We start from the raw sequence: 21,298 nt of genomic DNA on the forward strand, positions 1-21,298 counted from the left end.
ATTCTCCTCAGCCTGGTTCCCAACAGCTCTTGCTCAGCTGTTCCTTCACGTACCCATGCTCATTCTCTGTATGTGTCCAAATCTGAAGAGACCTCCCTCCCTTCCTCCTCACCTGGTTCCTCCGTAGAGCTGTCCTCGTAATCCTTCTTCTTTTGCCGTCTGGTCTTGCTTGTGCCTTCTCCCCTCTTGTCTCTTTTCTTTTGATGCAGTTAAGGTCTCTCCCCTTGGATGCCTCGCTGTCGGTTTAAGGACACCCAACAGCGAGGCCTCCCCAGGAGCGAGCCCCCAAAGACAGGGAAAAGGCCTCCTGTCAAAAAACCCTGTAAGTCCAGAGATAGGAGCTGCTACGTTCTTCTTGTCGCTGGACGGAACTAGAAGTCTGTGATGAGAGTCCAATCTGGGTAAACTCTCTGAAACTGGCAGGAGTGAACCATACTGAATTGCAATTGTGAGGTCTGTCCCCAGAGTCTGTTGGCAAAAGAACTGAGCAAGTAGTCTCTGATTGTAATAAAGAGGAGAAGGAATACTGCTGTCCGATATGAAGAAACAGTGCCAGCAGGGAAGAATGGAAATCAAGCTCTCAGGTGAGATATCGGAAAGGAAAGAGCAAAAGAAAAACTCCATAGGGCCGGGATGGAGAAGACAAGCAATGCGGTAGCAGGAGGAAGCAAGAAATAGCGAGAGCGAGAGAAGGGCTCGGCTGCAGGAGGCGCCAAGCAGCGAGGGCTAAGAGAGAGCGAGCATGGTCGCAAAGGGGCACCGCGCAGAAAAAACAGGGCTCCGTCAAACACTCGAAAGGCGTAACTTACAGAGTGTTGGCGGGACAGGACAAGGGAAAAACCACTAGCGTTCTGCACGGAGAGGAGCAAGATGCAACGCACCGAGACACTGGCAATGCGGCTGGTTATGCTGGAAGGCGGACATCTTGGGATAACAACTAGACCGCTCCACACAAACCACGTATGCGTGATGGAACATTCTAATGGCGTCTACATCTGTCCCACACTTTCCAGGAGGGCATGACAGTGTGCTTCTTTGCTCCACCTCTTATACCCTGTTTGGCTATCAATGTGTTTCATGTGTGTATAATTGTGACTGAGTGCCTGACCCTGCCTGGCCTCATTAGTGGGACAGGGCCATTGCATTTTACTAGCAGTGATCTTCCTAATCCCAGTCTTCTTCTTCCGCCTCTCAGTAGTCTGGTTGTCAGAGAGAGGATGGGATTTGTGGGAGTTGTAGTATCCCATAAATGCAGAGGGAATATTGGGTAGATAGCTGTCAGGAAATGGGGGATACCATGTCTCGCCTTCGGGTGTCTCTTCCCCACTTCCCGAGGACCACCTACCCAGATGATCCTCCCTTGCTTGTCCGCCCCCAGGGTCGGGATCCAATAGCAATGGCCCTTCCCTGGCCAGTTGAGTAACGGACCCCCAGGGGTTGGGACGTGAAACACCCTTAAGTTTTTCACAGAGTAAAATTTGGGAATGGGCCCTTGACACCTCGACAGAAGGGTATAATTGAATGATGTAAGTTGAATAAACCGTGTCCCAGATGTCCACACAATATAACGGTTGAAGTCTTTGCTTCCATGTAACATTTCACTCTATCATAAGGATGCCTAATGTCCCCCAGCATATGCTTAAGGATATAAGGATATAACACCTAAGCCATTTTTTGTCAAAAATTGATGATTCTGGAGCTCGCCCCCTCCACCCCTCAAAGTGGCAAATGGATGAGCAACTCGACGTTGCCCTTGGGCAGTTGCTCAAGGTTTGATGTTTCGGTTTGTTTGATGGCATGGGTTGGTATTATCACTGCGTGTTATGGTCTGGAAATGGGGTTGGGGGAGGGAACGGCTCGGCTACCGGAGAGCAAGGCGAAACTTAAAATTACTGCATATGACATCACAGGATTATCCACAACATTCAGCCTCTTTAGTGCAACTAACTTCACATTATGGCCGTCACTAAACCACCTCTAACGAGATACCCCAATTCCCCCCCTCCCGGATGTATGTACGTTATTAAGCTGGAATGTTAAGGGTCTCAGTAAGCCTATAGAGGCCCACAGGGTACAATCCTACTGTGAACTGCATGGGGTGAAAACAATCCTACTACAATAAATGCAGCTCTCAGGCCAGGACACAGAGTCCTTTGCTAAGCTTTAGGACTCCTCCAGATTTTTACATCTTTTTCTTCCAATTCACGTGGAATCCTCATCTTAATTTATAAGTCCCTTAGATTCAAAGTACATAGTCATGAGCAAGATCTGGAGGGCCGCTAATTGATAGTTACAGGCACACTTGCCCACACTAACTTGACCATTGTCAATAGATACGCCCCGAATATCAATTAGCCTCCATTTCATAATCTCCTGCTTGGTAAATGTCAGTCAGTCAATATGTTTATTGGGATCAAATAATCCATCAAAAACGTGCAAAGTATAAAAACACTCCATCCAACACATACAAAGTACAAAAACACAATACATAATAAAATAAAATTACTGCCCACCCTTGCTTATAAAATACTATATTCCAGAGTAGAAATACCAATCAAATCAGAACTCTCTGTCAAAGTGAATAATGATAACACAGGAGTGCAAACAATTCATAGAATCCAATACAGATTCAATCCAATATGGTGCATACTTTAAAATTCATGGGTTATAAACATTCATAAGAATTACTGAGGAGGGAAAGAGAACCACAAAATACTGCCAGTTCATTAGGGCCAATACTCCTTCAAGTTTTCCAGTGGGTGGCAATTCTTTTCAGAACATTTGGGTTAACAGGCCCTTTCTTTGAAACATGGCTCTTTTAAAAAATGATAGTAGTGCCCAAGCTGCCGGTACAGAACGGGCTATCAAAAGAAACAGAACTGCCGGCCTATAGGTGCGGATGTTAGCTGACCTAATGACCGGCAGTAGGGTTCACCATTTGATACTATTATAGGCTGGGCAGAACAATAAAAGATTAACCATGTCCTCTCTAGCAGCACCACACGCTGGGCTGCCTGCCACATCAGGGTACCCAGTCCATTTAGCTGTGGTTCCCCTCAGCTGCAGGCAATCAAATCTAGTGCAGGTGATCAGCCAGCGACCTCTCTTAGTAGAACCCCAAATTAAATAGGGCTGGATCTCCTTCACTCAGCCGATCATTGTATGTGCTTTGTCTGAATTGGTTGCAAACACCATGAAAGCCCTTTTCATCTTGGAATGCTTCTCCCAGGCTGCTTTTATAGGATCTCATTTGGCCTTTGGTCAACAGGTTATCTGGGGGTGACAGAACCCGGATGGTTTCGCAGGACAAAGCTTCATCAATATAGTAGAGCCACAGGATGTTCAACAAATTTCCCTTGCCATTAAAGAACTAATGATGAAGTGGCATAGGGGAGTGTATTCATTCGTCTAAAGTAGAATCCAGAAGGTTATTAGTGTGAGGGCACATTGGTACTCACAGAATTCCATTCCCAGTTCCCTATGAATAGAGGTGCAGGGGGTGGATCTCAGGAGACCCAAAAGCTTTCTGAAAAATGTATTCTCCTTCACTTCAATAACAGGGGCTTTCTCCATATATGTCAATTTTTAAGACAATATCCAGCGGTTGTCCATGGCAGCGGGACAAAAAACGAGAGATCTCTCCCACTTGTTGCCTTAATTTAGCTGATTGTTTCTTGATATGCGCATTACTCGTGATTGTCTCTGAGAATCTAAACCCCAGATAGTCAAATTTCTTGACTCTGGGGATTATCTCCCCACTGCAAAGCATTGGATGCATCTTTTGCCCGACTTCTTTCGTCCCATTGATCCCATTACTGCAGATTTCTTGGTGTTCATTTTGAGCCCCAGATTTTCCATAAAGGCTGCGTAGGTGGAGATCAGCATCTGGAGGGCCCTTGGTGTCTGACAATTAGCACAGTGCCATCTGCGTATGCCAGGACTGGGAAAGCCCTGCACCCAAACCCCCCAGATATGAATAATCCGCCCTGTGTCCAGCAGATCATTTAGGAGCCCATTAAAATAAAGCGTGAAATGGATCAGGGCCAAGACACACCCCTAACAGAACCCCACACCCGACCCTAAAACAGGCAGTGCAGTGTACCCCCGAAACACTGCGCACACAATTTATTTATTTTAATTATTGCATTTGTTATACAGGGGTATCACAGCGTAGGTTACAGAAGGCTTACATCTCTGGTTACAGTGGAGGAAATAGTTACGCTACATACAAAACACAGTACTTCCTGGGCAGTACACTTGAATCACAGGTTACAGTGGTGTGCTTACAACATAGAAGCAGATATGATACTAGTGCAATATGAAACTACGAGAATAGTCACTGATCAGGTAAGTACGAGAAGCAAGGGGGTGGATCATGCGTGGCCCTGGTTGTATGGTTCGTCAGGCAAGATTGACTACTATTAATTAGTATTTGTTGAAGAGCCAGGGTCCTTGAATCTCTGGTAGGAGGGCTTGTTTCTGGTGTTCCAGATTTTGGGCGCCATCACTGGCAAGCTACTCCCTCATGCCCTGGTGAATTTGAATTGTGGGACGAAAAGTTGGGAGCAGTTGTTGGAGCTCAATGTTCTTGTGGCCTTAGTATGGGTAATGGCATTGTTAAGGTAGGTAGGTGCCATCTTGGTGAGGTATTCCCTGTACCGTTTTTGCAACATCACCAAGATGGCCTTTGGACAACCCATGGAGCCGAGCACCTATCCACTTTGTTGAAGGCCATGCTCAGATCCATAAATGCAAGATACACTCCCTCGCCTCTACAGAAAACTGAGTTGGAAACAAGTAGGTATAGATTGAGGCTCTGTTCCATAGTACCCACCCCGGGATGAAAGCCAAGCTGAACATCAGAGAGGACCAACCTCTCAGATAACCAGGACTTCATATGCCCCAGCAGAACCCTTCCAAAGATTTTAAAAGAGGTTTTCCAGTAACAAGATGGGTCTGTAGGACATAGGGCTCAATGGGTCCCCTTTCTTAAAGATGGGAAAAATAATAGCCGATTTCCACGAGGGTGGATATGAGGCTGTATCCATGCAAGCATTGAACACCTTGGTCAACAAAGGGGCCAAAAGATCCAAATGATCCTGAAAAAGGTCTGATGGGATCGCATCAGGGCCCAGTGCTCGATTTTGAGCCTGTTGAGTGATGGCCTGAGACACATCCTCTAGCCTAAACTGTAGTGGATGGTACCTTCTCCCAAGGCTTTCCGCTTGAACCTCACCACCAAACAGATTTTAACTGTGGATGGACCCCCTTTCACAAATTCCCAAAAAGCTTTCTGGTCATTGCACCTTGAGGCATACAAGAAAGCCTCCCAAGCTTCCTCTTCTCTTTAACTCCCCACAATAGTGCACTCTGGCCTGAGCAATCTCCTTCCTCATGCCAATCGGTGCTTTTCAAGGCCTTTACGAGTGCTTTCTAGGCATTGGTACAAGCCTCATCAAACCACTCTCTTTTAAGTGGCTTCACGTTCTTCTTGCAATGTATCGCAAAGCCCCCTGTAGCTTTGTGAACTGTTCAACTACCTGCCCAGGGGTTGCAGTGCTGTCCAAAATATCACTGATAAGGGATAGGTTCTCTGAGAAAGTGTGTAAATTTAGGTTGGAGTCACGTATTCTTTCCCATTTAATTCCCCTAATCAAGGCGAGTTTAGGTTTTACCAACCACACAAAGGTGTCTTGGAGGCCTATGCATCCATTTTCTGTGTGCAGCCCCCATTCTATGAGCCATAAACACATTTGGAGACCCTTTGCACACACCCGTCCATCTTTCATGGGCAAGGAGATGTTCAGTGACCAGTCCTCCAGCAGATCCTTGGGCAGACCTACATCCATTTTGAAGTTAAAATCTCCTCCCCATATGCATTGCTCATTAAGATTCCTCCTGTTTAGAAATAACTAATCAATAAACACTTTGACCTTGGCTAATCTGCCTGCCTCAGCCTTATGGGGGCTGTTATAGAAGTTAAACATTATTAACGGGTCCCCCCTAGAGGGTAAAGAGAGCACCTGTAGGTAGTCCATGTTAGTCTCCACTACCCTAACCCTACAGGTTAGGGAGGCCTTCATCAAAATGGCCAGAACCCCAGAACATCTTCCTCTAGCATTTTATTTTGCTGAGATCCCGTACGATGTGTAGCCATCTAACATTGGGGTCTCCAAGGCCCTGGTCTCTTGCACAAGTGGCTTCCCCTTCAAATGTCTCCCTGGCCCTTGCTATTTTCCAGGATGCCAAGCTAGCCACCAAACGGGCTGCTTTAGATAACATTTGTTCCCCCCCCCCAATCTCAGGGCTCACCCCCGCACCTCCATCCCCTCACAACCCTCCTGGTCGACTGGGCTGGGCCGGTCAGCCGTACGTCAGTCCAGATCTTCACAGGAGTTTAGGGCATTAGCTAGCTCAACCCCAATAGTATGCGCCCCTCCCTTCTGTGGGTTCAAGCTTTCTAAATTAGGGTTGGACCTCCAACCCAAGGGGAATCTGTGGCCAAGAGGTGGATACAAAGGCCCCCTGTGCATGGGAATCACTCGGTGCTTCCCCTCCGCTTAACAAATTTGCTCAACCCGTTCCCTGAATCAGCCACCCTCCCTGTACAATCGTAGAAAAAATCCAGAGGGACCAGCCTACTATGGAGACTGTACCCGTTTGATTTTGGGCCTCGGCATAAATTTGAGTTGACCAAATAACTAACCAGCTTTGCATCCGAGAAGGAAACCACTATGCAGTCCCCCTCCATACATTTGGGTTTTTGGCCTACCTATCCTACCCTTCTTGCCATTAATATATGGCTTGGGTCAATGCTTGGTCCAATCAGGTTGGTGTTGATTCCATGGGTTGCTTTATTCATTAGTGAAATAGTGGATTCAAATACACCCTTAGGGAGCCCCAGTACACCATTGATAATCCCCACAAGAGGGGCTGCTGCAGGCGGTAAATTCAACATGCTCTTCTCCGGCACTCCTATCACGTCAGCCCCAGTGTCCCCTATCAAAGTCGTAAAGCTTAAGTCGGACCTCCCAGTCCCCGTAAAATTAGAATTAACAGTTACTGATATTAACTGTAGGGTTACTTCCTTATCCTTTTTGCTGGCATCACCGGCCCGCCACCTCAGTGCTCAGGCCAGGACGCTCACCGCTCACCACTCACCCCCCACCCCTGAAAGTATCTTACCATTTGGCTTTTCCTCAACCCCAACTGTACCTATTTCTATTTCTGACACTCTTTTTGTTAGAATTCTGATTGGGTCATCCAGGATAGCCAGTGTGTTCATTACCCCAGACTTGAATGCCTGCAATGACTCCAGGATGGTCTGAAGGGGCGTGAGCTTTACATCTAGAAGTGATTCCAGCCAGAGCCTATCCTCCTCCACCCCGGAGCAGGAATTTAGATCCTGACTCGATTCCCTCTCCTGGCTCCCACCCATATGGCTACTCACCAATTGAGCCGTTACTACCCAGTCTCCTCACCCCTTCCACATCTACTTCCTTATCTGCCGCTGTACCAGGGTGCAGAGGATCCTGAGGCATACGGACCCCAAGCACCTGCTCCTTTAGAGCCATTGGCTGAACCACCAAGTACTCTAAGGCCCCCGTCCCCTCAATATGGCAATTTTTTTTCAGTGGTGCTAACTTTGGGATTCCCTCCTGAACCTGAAATAGCATCCCATGTGGCTTTTTCAGTAACTGTAACGCGATTCACCATTTTGCTGGCCATGTCTTCCACATGCAAATCAAGGGAGCGTTGCAAAAGATGGGGCTTAACCTTAGCAAGCTCCCAGGCCGTTTTAATTTGTTTAGGGGTTTTCTGCACTTTTTGCCAGCGCCCCAGTCTCCCATCATCCCTTTTCTTTTCACCATGGTGGTAATAAAGGTAAGAAACAGCACCTCACAGCACAATACCTTATATACCTCTTATACACAGCTTTTACACAGAAGCTATTTAATACCGATACTGAAACTGCACTGGTTACCTGGCCACCCTCTGATTTCGGGCCCAGGCCCCCTCCCCCACCAGTCGCACTCCTGCACTGCCTTCCTGCCAACCCCCGCACTTGGGTACTGTTTTCTCTATCCCTACAGTCCCACTACTAGAACTTGACACCTGTACACCTGTTGCCTGCACTTACCCTTGCACTTGCCACCTGCTTGCCATACTTTTACTTTATCTTATTATCCCATGTACTGCACTGTCCCCTCCCTCCTTTCCCTCCGCACTTTGCTCCTTACCCTTCCCATGCACTTGTACGATCTGAATGACACCTGGCCTAGTAGGATCGCTGTCTGTCTTCCCTCTGTTCCCCCTCCCTTGCCTCGTTGCGCCTTGAAACACTTGTCACAGATGGCCACTGGCGGCCAGTCCTCAGGAAAACCTCCAGAGACCCCGAGAGAGGGGACAGGGAACGCCAGACGGCTCAGGGAGCAGCCTTAGTCTGTCTCTCCCCCCATACCCCTTCTCATAAACACAAAACGTGAAACAGTCAGAGGCGTTGGAGAGCGATAGATTTCAGTGGCAAATCAATAGTCAACCAGTCGCACGGCTCTCTGGAGTGATTCTAGCTTGGCACACTCCTCCTCATGCAATTACCGGAATAAGTAAATAGCCACTCAGTCGGCTGGACGTAGAGTAGCAGGCAAAAGTGGAAGGGAGTGCAAATATATTCATGTACAGTAGAGGTACCAAAGTGCAGATGGGTGAGGAAACCCAGGTTACCAACGAAGGTCGGCCGATAACTTACTTGCAGACTTTGGTGAGTGGAGTAAACCCCTCCATGCCACTCCACCATGAAACACCAGTAACCACTTGTGCCTCCACTTCACCTTCGCTCTGCGCTCATGTTAGGGTTAAATGCTCCTCCTCCTCCTCCTCCTCCTCCTCAACCTCACATGAACATAGGCAGCAAAAACAGACTGGAAAGGCTGGCAGTCCCCCCGCCAATAACCACTTGTGCCTCCACTTCACCTCCGCGCTGTGGTCCGCGCTCGTGTTAGGGTTAAATGCTCCTCCGCCTCCACATCACATGAGCATAGGCAGCAAAAATGGGCAGTAAATGTGTTAAACATCTTCATACCCAGTTTATATAGGCTGGAGAGTTCAACACCAGTTTAACAACCTCCCTAGGTAGATCCAGCAGGGTTCCTAGAGATCTTTCATTGTCTGCACAGGAAATTCACAAGGGCATAGATGTTTTTGAGCTGTTAGACCCATGGAGGACACTCCATCCAAGTGATGGGGAATATTCATATTACTCTTCAGTCCATGATATGCAGTCGTGGATTGAACGTATCTTAATCGGGATGGGACCGTTACATAGGTGTCGGGAGTGTACTCTCCTCCCTAGTACTCTATCAGAACACCCCCAGCCCCCTTATTGTGGAAATGTCTTCTTAAGGAGAATGTAATTGAGCACCTTCTCTGGCGTTTTAAATAGCATGCACTATTGGATGTAGCATTTAAAAGTGACATCAACGTGGTCATTAACACCTTTTTAACTAATATCGGCTTGGTCTCCCTGAATGTCTACTATCTTCATGATGCATAGGCATAGAGAATGGAGTCCATAAGGCCATAAGGAGGAGTTTGACGGAACTCGAGTTAGAGATCAGACACTTTGAGATTGAAATGCATCAGGTCCAGCAATACCATCCTGCTTCCATCCATAAAAGTTCAACTGGACCAATTCAGATCACTGGCAGATCAGGAGGTGAAATTAGTTTCTGCCCAGATAAAGACCCAAAATATGGAGAGGACGGAAGACCTGCAACCTCCTAGCCTGCCTGTTGTAATCTGTAAGAGCCATCACCTCTTTTGTTTTGCTGTAGTCACCCTGAGTGGGACGGGTATGCCTAGACGTGGGTCCCGTAACTGCTGGGCCGAGAGACCCAAGCTACTCCTCACAAGGCCAAAACATGTTTGGGGATGCTTGTGGTCTCGTGCAGAAGGGGTGTGACCTATTAGGTTTGGGCTGGACTGCCCCTTTTGGGGTGGGACCAAGCCTGATTTGCACATGGTCTTTCCCCTTTTGTAATGGCTTGGCAGGTGAAGAACGGTGGTCTGGAGGGTTGTCAAGAGCAATGTCAGAGGTTAAGATTAATTCTAAACTTTCCAGCCATCACCTCTTTAGTTTTGTGTTCTGAAAGGGGTCCTACAAACATAGCGCCCATATTGAACGATGAAGGGACACTCATGTCAGATCTGAGTGACACAGTGAATATGTTTCATACTTATTGCAAGACACTGTATGCTAGGAAGAATACACAACTCCCTATGTAACTCAAAGCAAACCTATGCGATATACCAATGCACAAGCTAAATCGGAGCACCTTATACTCCTAAATGCCCCAATCAGAGCAAAAGATATAATGAATGCCATAGTAGCGCTTCCCACCTCAAAAGTCCTGGTATCGGTTGGTCTAACGGCTGTATTATTTTTACGAACTTGGACCCTGCACTAGTTGAAAGTGTGGCAAGAAGCTTAACAGCAAGGCTCCCTCCCTCCTTCTATGGTGAAGCCATGATTATGCTAATCCTGAAGCCCAGGAAGACCCCACTAATTGTGCCTCCTATTGACCCAGAGCACTATTACCTACGTGTGGTAGCACATATCTAATTGGCAGATACTAACTCTTGTCATGAAGTTCTGTGGATGAGGGGGCAGACAGAAACAGCGGGCGGTGTAAGGAACTCATGGTGGCAACAGTAAAGACAGACACAAGTGATCACAGTTCAAGGGTGTTTATTAAACTGTATGCAGGTTGGAAAAACGCCTAATCTAAACCTAAATCTAAGATGGGAGCAAACGTCGACCATCAAATGAAAATAAGGCAGTCCTAGTGGCATTGGTGGTTGTATACAAATACAAATTGACCGAGTTACAATTGTCCGAATGACAATTCACCTTTGGCACAATTGACCGAATTTTAAAGGTCAATTAGTACATATATGCGATGGAAACACCCCCCAACCCGCCACCCAATCCAAAAACCCCTGCAACCTCCCACCCAAACCCCTTGTATTATTTATAATAGGAAACCAACCCAATATATATATATATATATATAAATATAAATATGAATAGAAGGTTAATTTGGCAAAAGGTCAATTAGGACCGTTATAATTCGACCAATTAGGTAATTCGGTCAATTGTATTCGGTCAATTTGGGTAATACCGCATTGGGTCAAATGAAAATGGGCCTATACTAAGAAACCTATTGCCAAAACTTACAACTAATACAAAAAGGGTGTGGGATAGTTTTCAAGAAAAGAAAGAAGTGTTCACAAATAATATGTCAGGATATGGTAGCCTAGGTCTTTCTTCCCCACATTTTTAGCACGGGGTAAGGTGGGATCTTGGAGCACAGTACAGTCTCGAGCTCCCCCAGCACGAGACAACAGTTCGGTTTTAGCTTATCAGGAGCCTCGATGGCCAAGTCTTTTTTTCCTTCAAAACGTCTCTTGCCTTCGAGGGTCAGTAAAATAACAAACAAATGCAAAGTTTCCTTTCAGGTACCAATCGATTCCACAAATCAAATATACAGTCCCCTTTCAGTGGGTCTTGGGTGATGATGACTTCCACCCCGGGATGCCCCTCTTCCGGGCTTGGATCCTAAAACAGTCCCTATCGATATCAGGGCCTTTGGTGGTCGTGTCACCCGTTTCCGAGGGTGTAATAGGTTTACAAAAATGACTAACAAACACAAAGTTCTGTTCTACGTATATCTCGGGTGATGGCTTCAGCCCTGGGTCCCCCTCTTCCGGGTGCAGACCCCTCGTTGCTTGCAGCCTCCCTCCACCAGGTTCACTATGGTTTATTTCTTGGGTGATGGCTTCACCCCTGGGTCCCCCTCTTCCGGGCGCAGACCTCTCTTTGCTTTCAGCCTCCCTCCACCGGGTTCACTATGGCTTTCTCTAGGTTCCCAAATCTTAATGTCTTTTCTAACAGTTCATAGTGGACATCCCTATACCGGTTTCACATTTGTCAATACACTGTTTCTTGGAACTTTAGACTTTGCCCCCTCTTCCGGGATCACTCTTGCCAACTTCACATTCACATTTACTTTCAATGTTTGTGGGATTCACTTCCCTTGCTTTCTTATAGTTCTTAGGTCAAAGGCTTTCGACTATATGGGATTTTGCTTGACCACCTGTATGACCACTTTGACCTACCTCAACAGCCTTCTGGTCTCTGTAGTTTCACTCAGACAGGGATCAACCAGATTTTCTTGGAGCAGCACCCACGTGGTGCCGGTCCCCCCTTTCCAATTTTACAGTTCTTTGAATTTCTTTCACTTTACCACTTTCATTCCCCACATCCCGGTTCCTATCGGTTTCCCCTTCAACTCACCGGCTCTGATGAATCGCTTGGCTTTCCTCGCAACTTGAGTGAAGGCCTGTACCACGGTGGCAGGAGTCTCCCTCACTCTGGCTTATCAGCATCGGTACGCTCCATGTACCGTTGACATCTGCTGCAGGACACGTTGGTCTATTGTCCTCTGCCTTACGATTCTTTCTGTGGAGGTTTTGCAGGGTTTTGATGAGAAGGACAATGTTGTGTCTCTCCTCGTTAGCCTCTCGATGTTTACCGCCTTTCTCCTCCGCTTGAACTGCCTGGTCTGGATAGCTGGCTCCTCGTGCGGTCTGCCTTGCTCGTACTGTGCTCTCTTGCTCCACCTTTTATCCATGTGGGGAAGAAAAAGGGCAGTCAGGTAGGCATGTGTGTGTGTGATTCTGATCAATTGCCTGACCCTGGTATAGGGACAAGTCAGGTAAACTGCTCTGGTGTTAGTCCGTTGTCTTTCATGTTGTGCAAAAGTGTTCGTGATGGAAAAGGGGTGGGGCAGTGTTTTTTAATGTCATACGGAAGAGGATGGGGAAAAGGTGTTGAAGGAAGGGGGATACCGCATCTCGCCCATCGGTGTCCCACTCTCCGAGCATCCCCCATCGAGGTGATCCTCCCTCACTAGTTTACCCCCAGGAACTGGATCCAATAGCGATGGCCGGGTCCTGGCCACCTGGATGACAGATCCCCGGGGTTTAGCCAGGGAGACAACTTCAGGTTTCTCACACTCGGTAAACAGGAATAGGGCACAAGCTTTAATCGGCCACTGAGTGACTACTGTATGCTTTTTATGTTGAAGGGAAAGTATGAAAGGGAATTGTATCTGGGCAATCATAACAAACAGAGGCTCTGCCAAAACTAGTGTGAGTTGGCAGTTACATGACAATTTGTCCCACTGAGCTTGATCATAACCATGGGAAGTGGCTACTCTGAGGGTTTGACAGCTGAGAACTAGGTCTGCCTCCCGTCACAGTCTTCAGCTACAACCCAAACAGACCCGTTTTGGGACACTGAGAATGCTAGGATCCCTGGCTGATTGTTTCAATGTGTCCCTCTTCAGCACGCAAATGAAGCGGCTGCATCCCCCATGCACGCCGCCACTCACTTGCACAAATACTAGAGCAGCGTCTTCTGACTCTGGAACAGGTCTCAGAAGTTCAGGCAAGTCCCAGTTCGGTCCAAAACCTTGCAGCGTGCCACCTCAGCAAGCTCTACCCCATGAGGCAGACGGGCTGCTGTAAGCCCGGTCTGCCGCATGGCGTCCCTCTGTATCTGGTGGGTGATAGGGCAACACTGACGTACCTACTCAGGGAAGCCTTTCAAAAGCTGTCCCATGCTGGTGTAGCAGCAACGTACAATTTAAATGAAAAGCTCCAAGCTGCTGTGTTGGAGCGGAGAGCTTATCACTTAAATAGTGCGCTGCTGCCACACCAGCATGGGCAGTCTTTCAAAGGCTGTCCCATTCTGGTCTAGCAGTAGCGTCCTATTTAAATGAAAAAATCCCTGCTCCTGTGCTGGAGCACTCGGTGCCAGCACAAGAGCAGGTGTTTTTAATTTAAATAGGGCGCCTTACCCACGCCAGCTTGGGGGAGCCCTTGAAAGACTCACCAGAGCTGGTGTGGCATCCGCGCCCATTGAAAAGCTACTCGGCCATGCTGGGAAGCAGCAGCAGCATGCAACTTAAGTGAAAAGTCCTCCCAGATGGGAGGACATTTTCACTTAAGTTGGACGCTGCTGCCACCCAGCACAGTGGAGTCTTTTACTTTACATGAGGTGCATCGGCTACTGCTGAGCAAGCACAAAGGAGCGTTTTAAAGGGCCCTCCATGCTGGTGTGGCAGAGGCTAGGGAGCACCATGTAAATAATGTTAATGTGGCATCTCGGCCAACTGTCCGCTTCCTTACTACTCAGAGGGACAGACACATACAAATGATCTGATTTTGTTACACGTTAACAGCAAAATGGTTTCATCGGAGTGCTGCTAGAAAGAACCACCTTTTTTGTTGAAACGAGTCACATGCCTTTCTAAGAACGGACGTTTGTTTTTATGAGGAGCAAATCATAATATATTTTTCAGTTTTTCATGAGTGGGCTGGAGGGGCCACAGCCTAGCATGATTTAGAATGGTAGGTATGTGCAGTGCAAGTAACAGACAAATCAGAGCAAGTATGGTAAACATTTGTGCAATTTAACTGGGAATGGAAAATTCTGACCCGTAGGATACAAGTATATCTCTGCAACAGAGACATTAACACACATGGATATATTACAGGGACTCAAACTTACTTGTATCTCTTATTTGATTCTTTTTTTTATTTGACTTTTTATTTTCATACAATTATTTGAGTACGTATTAAATGTTGAATTTTTAAGTTTTGGCTCTACATGGTGGTGGTTTAGTTCCCCTCTGCATGTGAGCCAAAATGAAGGCCATTGCGACCATTGCCAAACACAGTTGGCCATTGCTGACTTTTGCCAAAGTCCAAACCAACCATGGTTGCCTATTCCCAAGTCAATCATTGCCAACCAAGGCCCACCATCCCCAATCATAGCCAACCATTGCCAAACATCGCCAATATGGTCAAGTCTTGCCCATCATGGACGGTGATGGTGGATTATAGCCATCTGTTGAGCCAGTAAGGTTGTTCCGTGGGTTGAGTCCCCAACAGAGATCTGAGGATCACCTGTAGACTGAGCCTTTTATACTTTCAGGGTCTATCAAAGACCTTGAAATGATATGAGGTTAATGGTCAAGGTATATTATTGAAGTGGCAAGAGTACATTTAGTTATGGAGAGTGTTTTGTCAACGATTATGTGAGACAGGTAGAGAAAGATAAAGACAAACACTTACCATTTCAGCACCCAATGTGGCATCCTGAAAATCATCATGGAAGGGATAAACACACGTTATAAGTATAATTCCCACCTCAGGAACATCACCAATCACTCTGGCACCCTTGAACGGCATTAATATGAATGCCAATTAATCTGTTTTTACATACTGCCTGCGCCTGCTGTATGCGTCTCCTTCTTAACAAATGTATGATATATACAGGCTATAAGCTAGCTAGACTGGTAATATTGCTGTGGAGAGCATTAATACGCTTGCTGCAGTGATCTGCATGTGAGCAGGAGAAGATAACATTTTTATTTTATTTATTTTAAATATTTTCATGGTGAAACATATTCTAATGAGGCCTCACAGCGTTGAAAACATTGACAGCTTCCACAGCCGCAAGATTGATGAAATAGGAACTGTTCCATTTTCTAAGCATATCATCTGGTATGGCAGACTTTGCTAAACCAGGGGATTACACCAAGAACTGCACTAGAAGCAGCTAACATGATTTAACAAGATTGTGGCAGTGGGGCTTCGAAGGGAAGGCTGTATCAATCCTACTCACTGCCAACTAATCCTGCAGGGCTTCTGTATTGAGCTGAGCTGCACAAAAGAGGAATACATCCGTACAGTACTCCACTCATGCACATTTTATGAACTAAGGACGTGAGACCAAAGGACATGCAGGAGAGTAGAGATGGAACTTTGCAGCAGCACAACATCTCACTTATCTCCTGACTCAGGGTCTGTGAGCCCAGGCCATTGTAAAAGGGAAGCAACATAATGCGTGCCTGCTGCACCCATGCACCAAAGCGGTATCCCACTTGTGTTCTGCATTGAGGGCTTCTTACCTGCAGATGCTGTAAGGGGTGAGAAACACAACATGTATGCCTTCTGACACCATGTTTCTGCACAGCATACTGTAGTGCCGCGCTCTGTGTTGCCCGCATCGCCCTGTCCCACGCCACAAGGGCATGCCTCTTGTGGTGCGGGGAGGAGTGTGGTGGTGTTGCAAGGCATTGCACAGAAAAGCGCAGAGCGGCAGGCAGAGAGGTTGCTCTCGTGCTTGTGGAGCAAACTACACTATGCCCACCAGCCAGGTGTCATAGCAGCATAGATGCTTTACGAAGAATACAGTATCTTGTTAACAATAGCAAGACTATGTGCTATATTTAAGGAAGTCAACTTTATGTGTAGAAATGCTAATTCCTCCATGTTCCTCTTCCTTGTCCCAGTACCTACTTTTAAGGTATCAGCCTCTTTGACAGACACCCTTTAGGTATCGGCATATGAGGAAGGCCACACAGCTTGTATATGTTGTTTGGCACACAGCTTGCAGACTTAATTGGTGCTGTAAACACGCTCTGGTGTAATAAAAATGCCAAAGCCAGGTCTGCATTCAGCCACTTGATTTATAAGCACTATGTGTTTATTTCATTGAAGTCCAGTTAAGCACACGCATTGGCAAAGCCAACAGTTTTGGCTTGTGTATAATATTAGGAACTTGGCAGGCACTGCTTAGATGCCCAGGTATTCACACCATTTTGCACCTGCAACTATCAATGGGCAGTTAATACCAATATGTCTGTGCCTGGCAAGTGCCTTTCCCATGCCTACACAAACGCCCAAACTGTTGGCATTGCTAATGCTTGTTGTATCAGTGTGTGGTCCGTCTTGTCGAAGTTCCTGTTGCTGTCTGTCACAGTAACACCTTGCACCCACCGACTTTCTTTATGTTTTGCTCTTTGTGGTTGTTTCTATGTGTGCCTCTTTGATGGAAAATAGTATTTGAAAGGTTGCATTTCTTGATTTATGTAAGGAATCTGTGGCGTATATAACGAGGATGTATCACTTTGTTGAAATTACTGTTCACGATCTTTCTTGAATATAACATTTTGACTAAAAAAAATGTAGAACCTAATGGTGGAAGTCTTATGTGTTGTGTTAAAGCCCCTCAATCAGGAGGATGGGTGAAATGCACAAGGGTGATTCATAAACTCATAGATTTGTCACCAGGGACTGTGAAGCTTCATATCTTGACCTGCTGGAGAACAAATGGACACAGTGGCATACCGAGCAGGGGGTGGTGGTGAACGCTGCCCCCAACAGGCTCTTTTGAGAGCCTGACCGGGACTTTTGTCAGTGGGCCACCTCTCCCGTTCGGCACCTATATGAGGGTAGCCAATGGAAAAGGTGTCCTGCTGGTAATGTGTGCTGAGCAATTCCTGCTCAGCTCGGTCATTGTGCTGGCAGCAGGACACCTTACCCTTTCTGAAGCCTTTGCCAGGACAATGTCCCAAGGAGCTCTGGGCAGCAGCAGAGGGGTTCTCAAGTTTCTGTGTGTCAACAGAGCATTTCAATGTGAGCCATTAGGCACTGATGGGAGGGAGGGGGACTATTAGCAGGGACTTTTGTCCCTTTAGAAATGTGCATGGGAGGAAGTGATCAGCAGTGAGAAGGTTGCATAATGCTGCAGGCTTTATGAAATAATGACTATGGCTTCACCCAAGGGGGATTTGTTAGGCTCACATTAATCTCCATGATGCAATTTTTACTTTGCATGCAGGACGGGGTGGGGGAATAAAACTAAATCCATCCTCTTATTGCTCAACATATTTCTATAATGATGAATACAGTGTAACGTTAATTATGAAAGGGTAGTTTCTTATGTAATGTGCTTTGCTTCCAAGGCATTGCTACAAATAATTATTAAAGTACACAAAATGCAAAGGGAAACCTTAATAAATATCTATATGAACTAAACCTGTGAAGATGTGCTCAGTTGCTTAAATTGTCCACATCCCGGATTAACCATTTAACCAAAGTGTGTGATCCTGGGCAGATCATGTAATCACACGGTATCTTATCTGCAGCTCTGTAAGTGATTCACTTCAAAGCTCGTGTTAATAAATCATGCTTTTTTTTAAAAAAAAAAAGCCTGACTGTAGAGTTGATCCATATATAACAGTGCAATTTAGGCATTTTGCGGCACATTTTTGCCACTTGGCTTACTTATGGCAACTTATCACTTCCATGGTGCCTCCAAGTATCAAAGACTGAAAAGATGCTAATATGGTGTCCTTTTCTGTGAAATAATTTCTGTTAGTGAAATCCACATGCAAATTAGGTTTGTATGTCTTTTGCGTAAGGGCGCCAGGACAGAGCTATAATAAAGGAGTTCCCTGCATCTGTAACGATTTTGCAGTTTTATTTTTGTTGTTGTAAAAACGTTTCATTACCACGACGGAGCGCAGCTCGACATTTCATGAACGGTAACGTGTCATGAATGGCTTCCTCAGTCGAAGCCTCATATTTTAATGACAAGTTAAAGTTTATGAAATGCCGAGCTTCGTTCCGTTGTGGGTATAGATTAAACACTGTTTATTATTCTGAGAGAAAGCTTTACATCAACGGCTTCCTTAGAGCCTGCCTCGCATTTTCTCTCAGAATGAACGGTGTTTATCTATCACAACAACGAGGCAGCTCACTCAGTACTCTCTACTCTGCTGCTTTTGTCTGTGTGTGCCAGCTCAAAAGAGGCGCCGGTGCTCAGGCGCACATTGGTGGTGCTGAATGCAGCCAATCAGCGATGAGTCGAACGCAGCCGAAGCCCAGGGGATACCGGAGCGGTGTGGGATCCCGAAAGTACATAACACCGGCAGTCTATGAGATTTTCGCACTCACCTGTGAGACATTCCGTGTGCCAGATGCTCCGGTGATATTCACCGAGAGTATTTCGGGGGTTGTACGAATTATCCAGCAGCTCTCCTCTCACTCCTCCTCCTCCGTCGCTCTCTCAAAGTCCGCCTCCTCCTGTCACTCTTGTCTATTGGAAGCATGGGCGATTGTTTACCGTCTCCAGGGATCCAAGTTCCGCCCCTTCTGTGGTCACAAAGGTGTCGTTACTGTGGCAACCGAGAACGGCCCAGTCTCGTTTAACACCTTTTCACGAGACTGAAACTAAAATGTCCCAACCTGAAACATCTACATTTGGGCTACGAGCTCGTGTAAATAGCACTACCACGGCTGCGAGCTCGTTTAAATGGCACTACCAGTGGCAGTGTGCATTATTTTTATTATTAAGTAACGGCACAGTTCTTCCCCGCCACTGCCACCAAATGCCACCTGTCAGCCAAAAGCTGGCCATGCCAACGTCCCCCAATGACTACCTCCGGCCCCGACACTGTAGGCATCCGCTCGACCCAGCCACCAACTGCGCACTCAGCTTTTGCCCGAACAAGCCCCTATTGACCCAACACTGCTAGCAACCGTTCAAACACAGCCTGAAGTAATTTCCCGTCCCAGCCAATTATTGCCCCAAGTCAGACAACCACTGTCCCAAAAAGGTCAGGAACTTCTCGAACCTAGTCCATTAACAACCCAGCTCACTGCCTCTAACTTAGCCAATAACTACATCACCCCAGCCACTGCCCCAAAACATACTAGTATTTTTTCTGGGTTGCTGTCGCTCTCTTCTAGTCTTTCTGAACCCTGTTGACACTACCCCATTTCAAAGGTATCTGCGAGGCCCCTTGCCTAAAGCTGGGAAACCCGTCTGCATATTTGAACAACAAAACACATTGATCTGGGTTAGTTTAAGGTTTTCAAATGCATAATTCACTATTGTCTCACCATCACCGACCTGTTGCCAAAACTCGGATTTGACCTTATGGACACACTGGGCCTCATTACGAGTCTGGCGGTAGCCATGCCGGTAAAAAACGGCACGGCTGCCGCTGGAGTCATTTTTTTCCTGGCACCCAGCAATGGGGACTTACCGGGGCATTACAGCCCCGGCGGTCCCGGTAATGCCCTATTTCCAGGCGCCAGAAAAAATGACTCCCCATTCCCATTCGAGTTCCATTGGACTCAATGGGAATGGGGAGGACAGATGCACCGGCACCATTAATTAATGGTGCCGGTGCATCCATCAAGGTCTGCGAGCGAGTGCCGTTCCGCCCGCCAGGTCAGACCTGGCTGGCTGAAAGGCACCCGCTCGCAGACCTCGGAGTATGCCGGTCTGGTAACAACGGTGCCGGTAGCTTCCTGGCACCTTCGTTACCAGACCGGCACACTTGTAATTAGGCCTGGTGTTTCACCTTCTCAACTCTCATGCTGGTCCTCCCTGGGATCTCACACGCAGGGTGGTCCTGAATCATATCATGCTGTGCCCTTCTTGATTCCTTGCCTTCCTTCTCTGTTCCCTGCAACACTATGTGTTTTACTGACCTCTGCAACTGTATTCACTCTCCCCTCTGCTTCTCTGCCCTTTTTCGCTGTTTATTCTCTGTTCTCTCCTCCCCTTTCTCCTTCTGCCTCCTTGTCCATCCTTCTCCCTCCCTCCCTTTCTTTTCTATGCACTTATTCTATCACAATTGTCCCTTGACCTAGTATGATAGCAACAACGTTTGTCCCCCCCCACTCCCTTACAGCACTATCTGAAATGCTGTGAGGCCTAGTATGATAGTTGCTAGTTTTGTTCCTCTCCCTCCTTCTCATCTCTTCTCCCTTTCCTCTTGTAAAATTCCGGCTCTACCAGAAATGTTGTCAGGCCTAGTACGGTAGTCGCCTGTTTGTTTCCCATTCCTTCCTATCTGTGTTTTTGCTTATGCTCTATCTGAAATGTCGCCAGGCCGAGTACGACAGTTAATTTCACATTCTTGTTGCTCATGGCCTATAAGAATGTCATTGTATTTTTCCCTTGTTCCCTCCCCTGCTGTGAAGTGCTTTGAAACACATTGTGTATAGGCGCGATATAAATAAACTATCATATCATATAATGGCAGAGGGGAAAATGGTAAATGTTTTTTGGGGGCAAACACACTTCAGTTGGTGCAGTTTTCTATTGTAAGAGCAGATATCTCATCACACAATTGATGCATAATATTACTAATGAGATGAATTGATGCAGTGACTTCAGTTCAGTGTGGTGGTCCAGATATTAGAATAGAGAATGCATTCCCTAATGCACATTGCAACTAATGATTAACTTGGTTTCATCATTAAGGTTGCATAACACGAACTCCAAACATGAACTTCGTTAATGTTAATTTTAAAGGTATTTGTACCGGACCGTCACCAACGGAATTGGTCCCCAGGCGCTCATTAA

At 46.7% G+C, this 21,298-nt stretch overlaps 1 protein-coding gene across 1 annotated transcript in view; it reads right to left on the reverse strand.

Moving 5' to 3' along the window:
• Positions 1–19,043, reverse strand: part of IQCA1L (IQ motif containing with AAA domain 1 like) — a 1,109,403-nt gene extending 1,090,360 nt beyond the window's left edge. Inside the window, exon 1 of the mRNA XM_069646014.1 lies at positions 18,874–19,043. Within this exon, the coding sequence (XP_069502115.1) occupies positions 18,874–18,884 (11 nt within the window). The 5' untranslated portion in view covers positions 18,885–19,043. The remainder of the gene's footprint in view (positions 1–18,873) is intronic.
• Between the last annotated feature and the right edge of the window lie 2,255 nt (positions 19,044–21,298).

The sequence above is a fragment of the Ambystoma mexicanum genome, chromosome 2p, assembly GCF_040938575.1.
Source record: "Ambystoma mexicanum isolate Mex_15411 chromosome 2p, UKY_AmexF1_1, whole genome shotgun sequence".
Taxonomy (NCBI): domain Eukaryota; kingdom Metazoa; phylum Chordata; class Amphibia; order Caudata; family Ambystomatidae; genus Ambystoma; species Ambystoma mexicanum.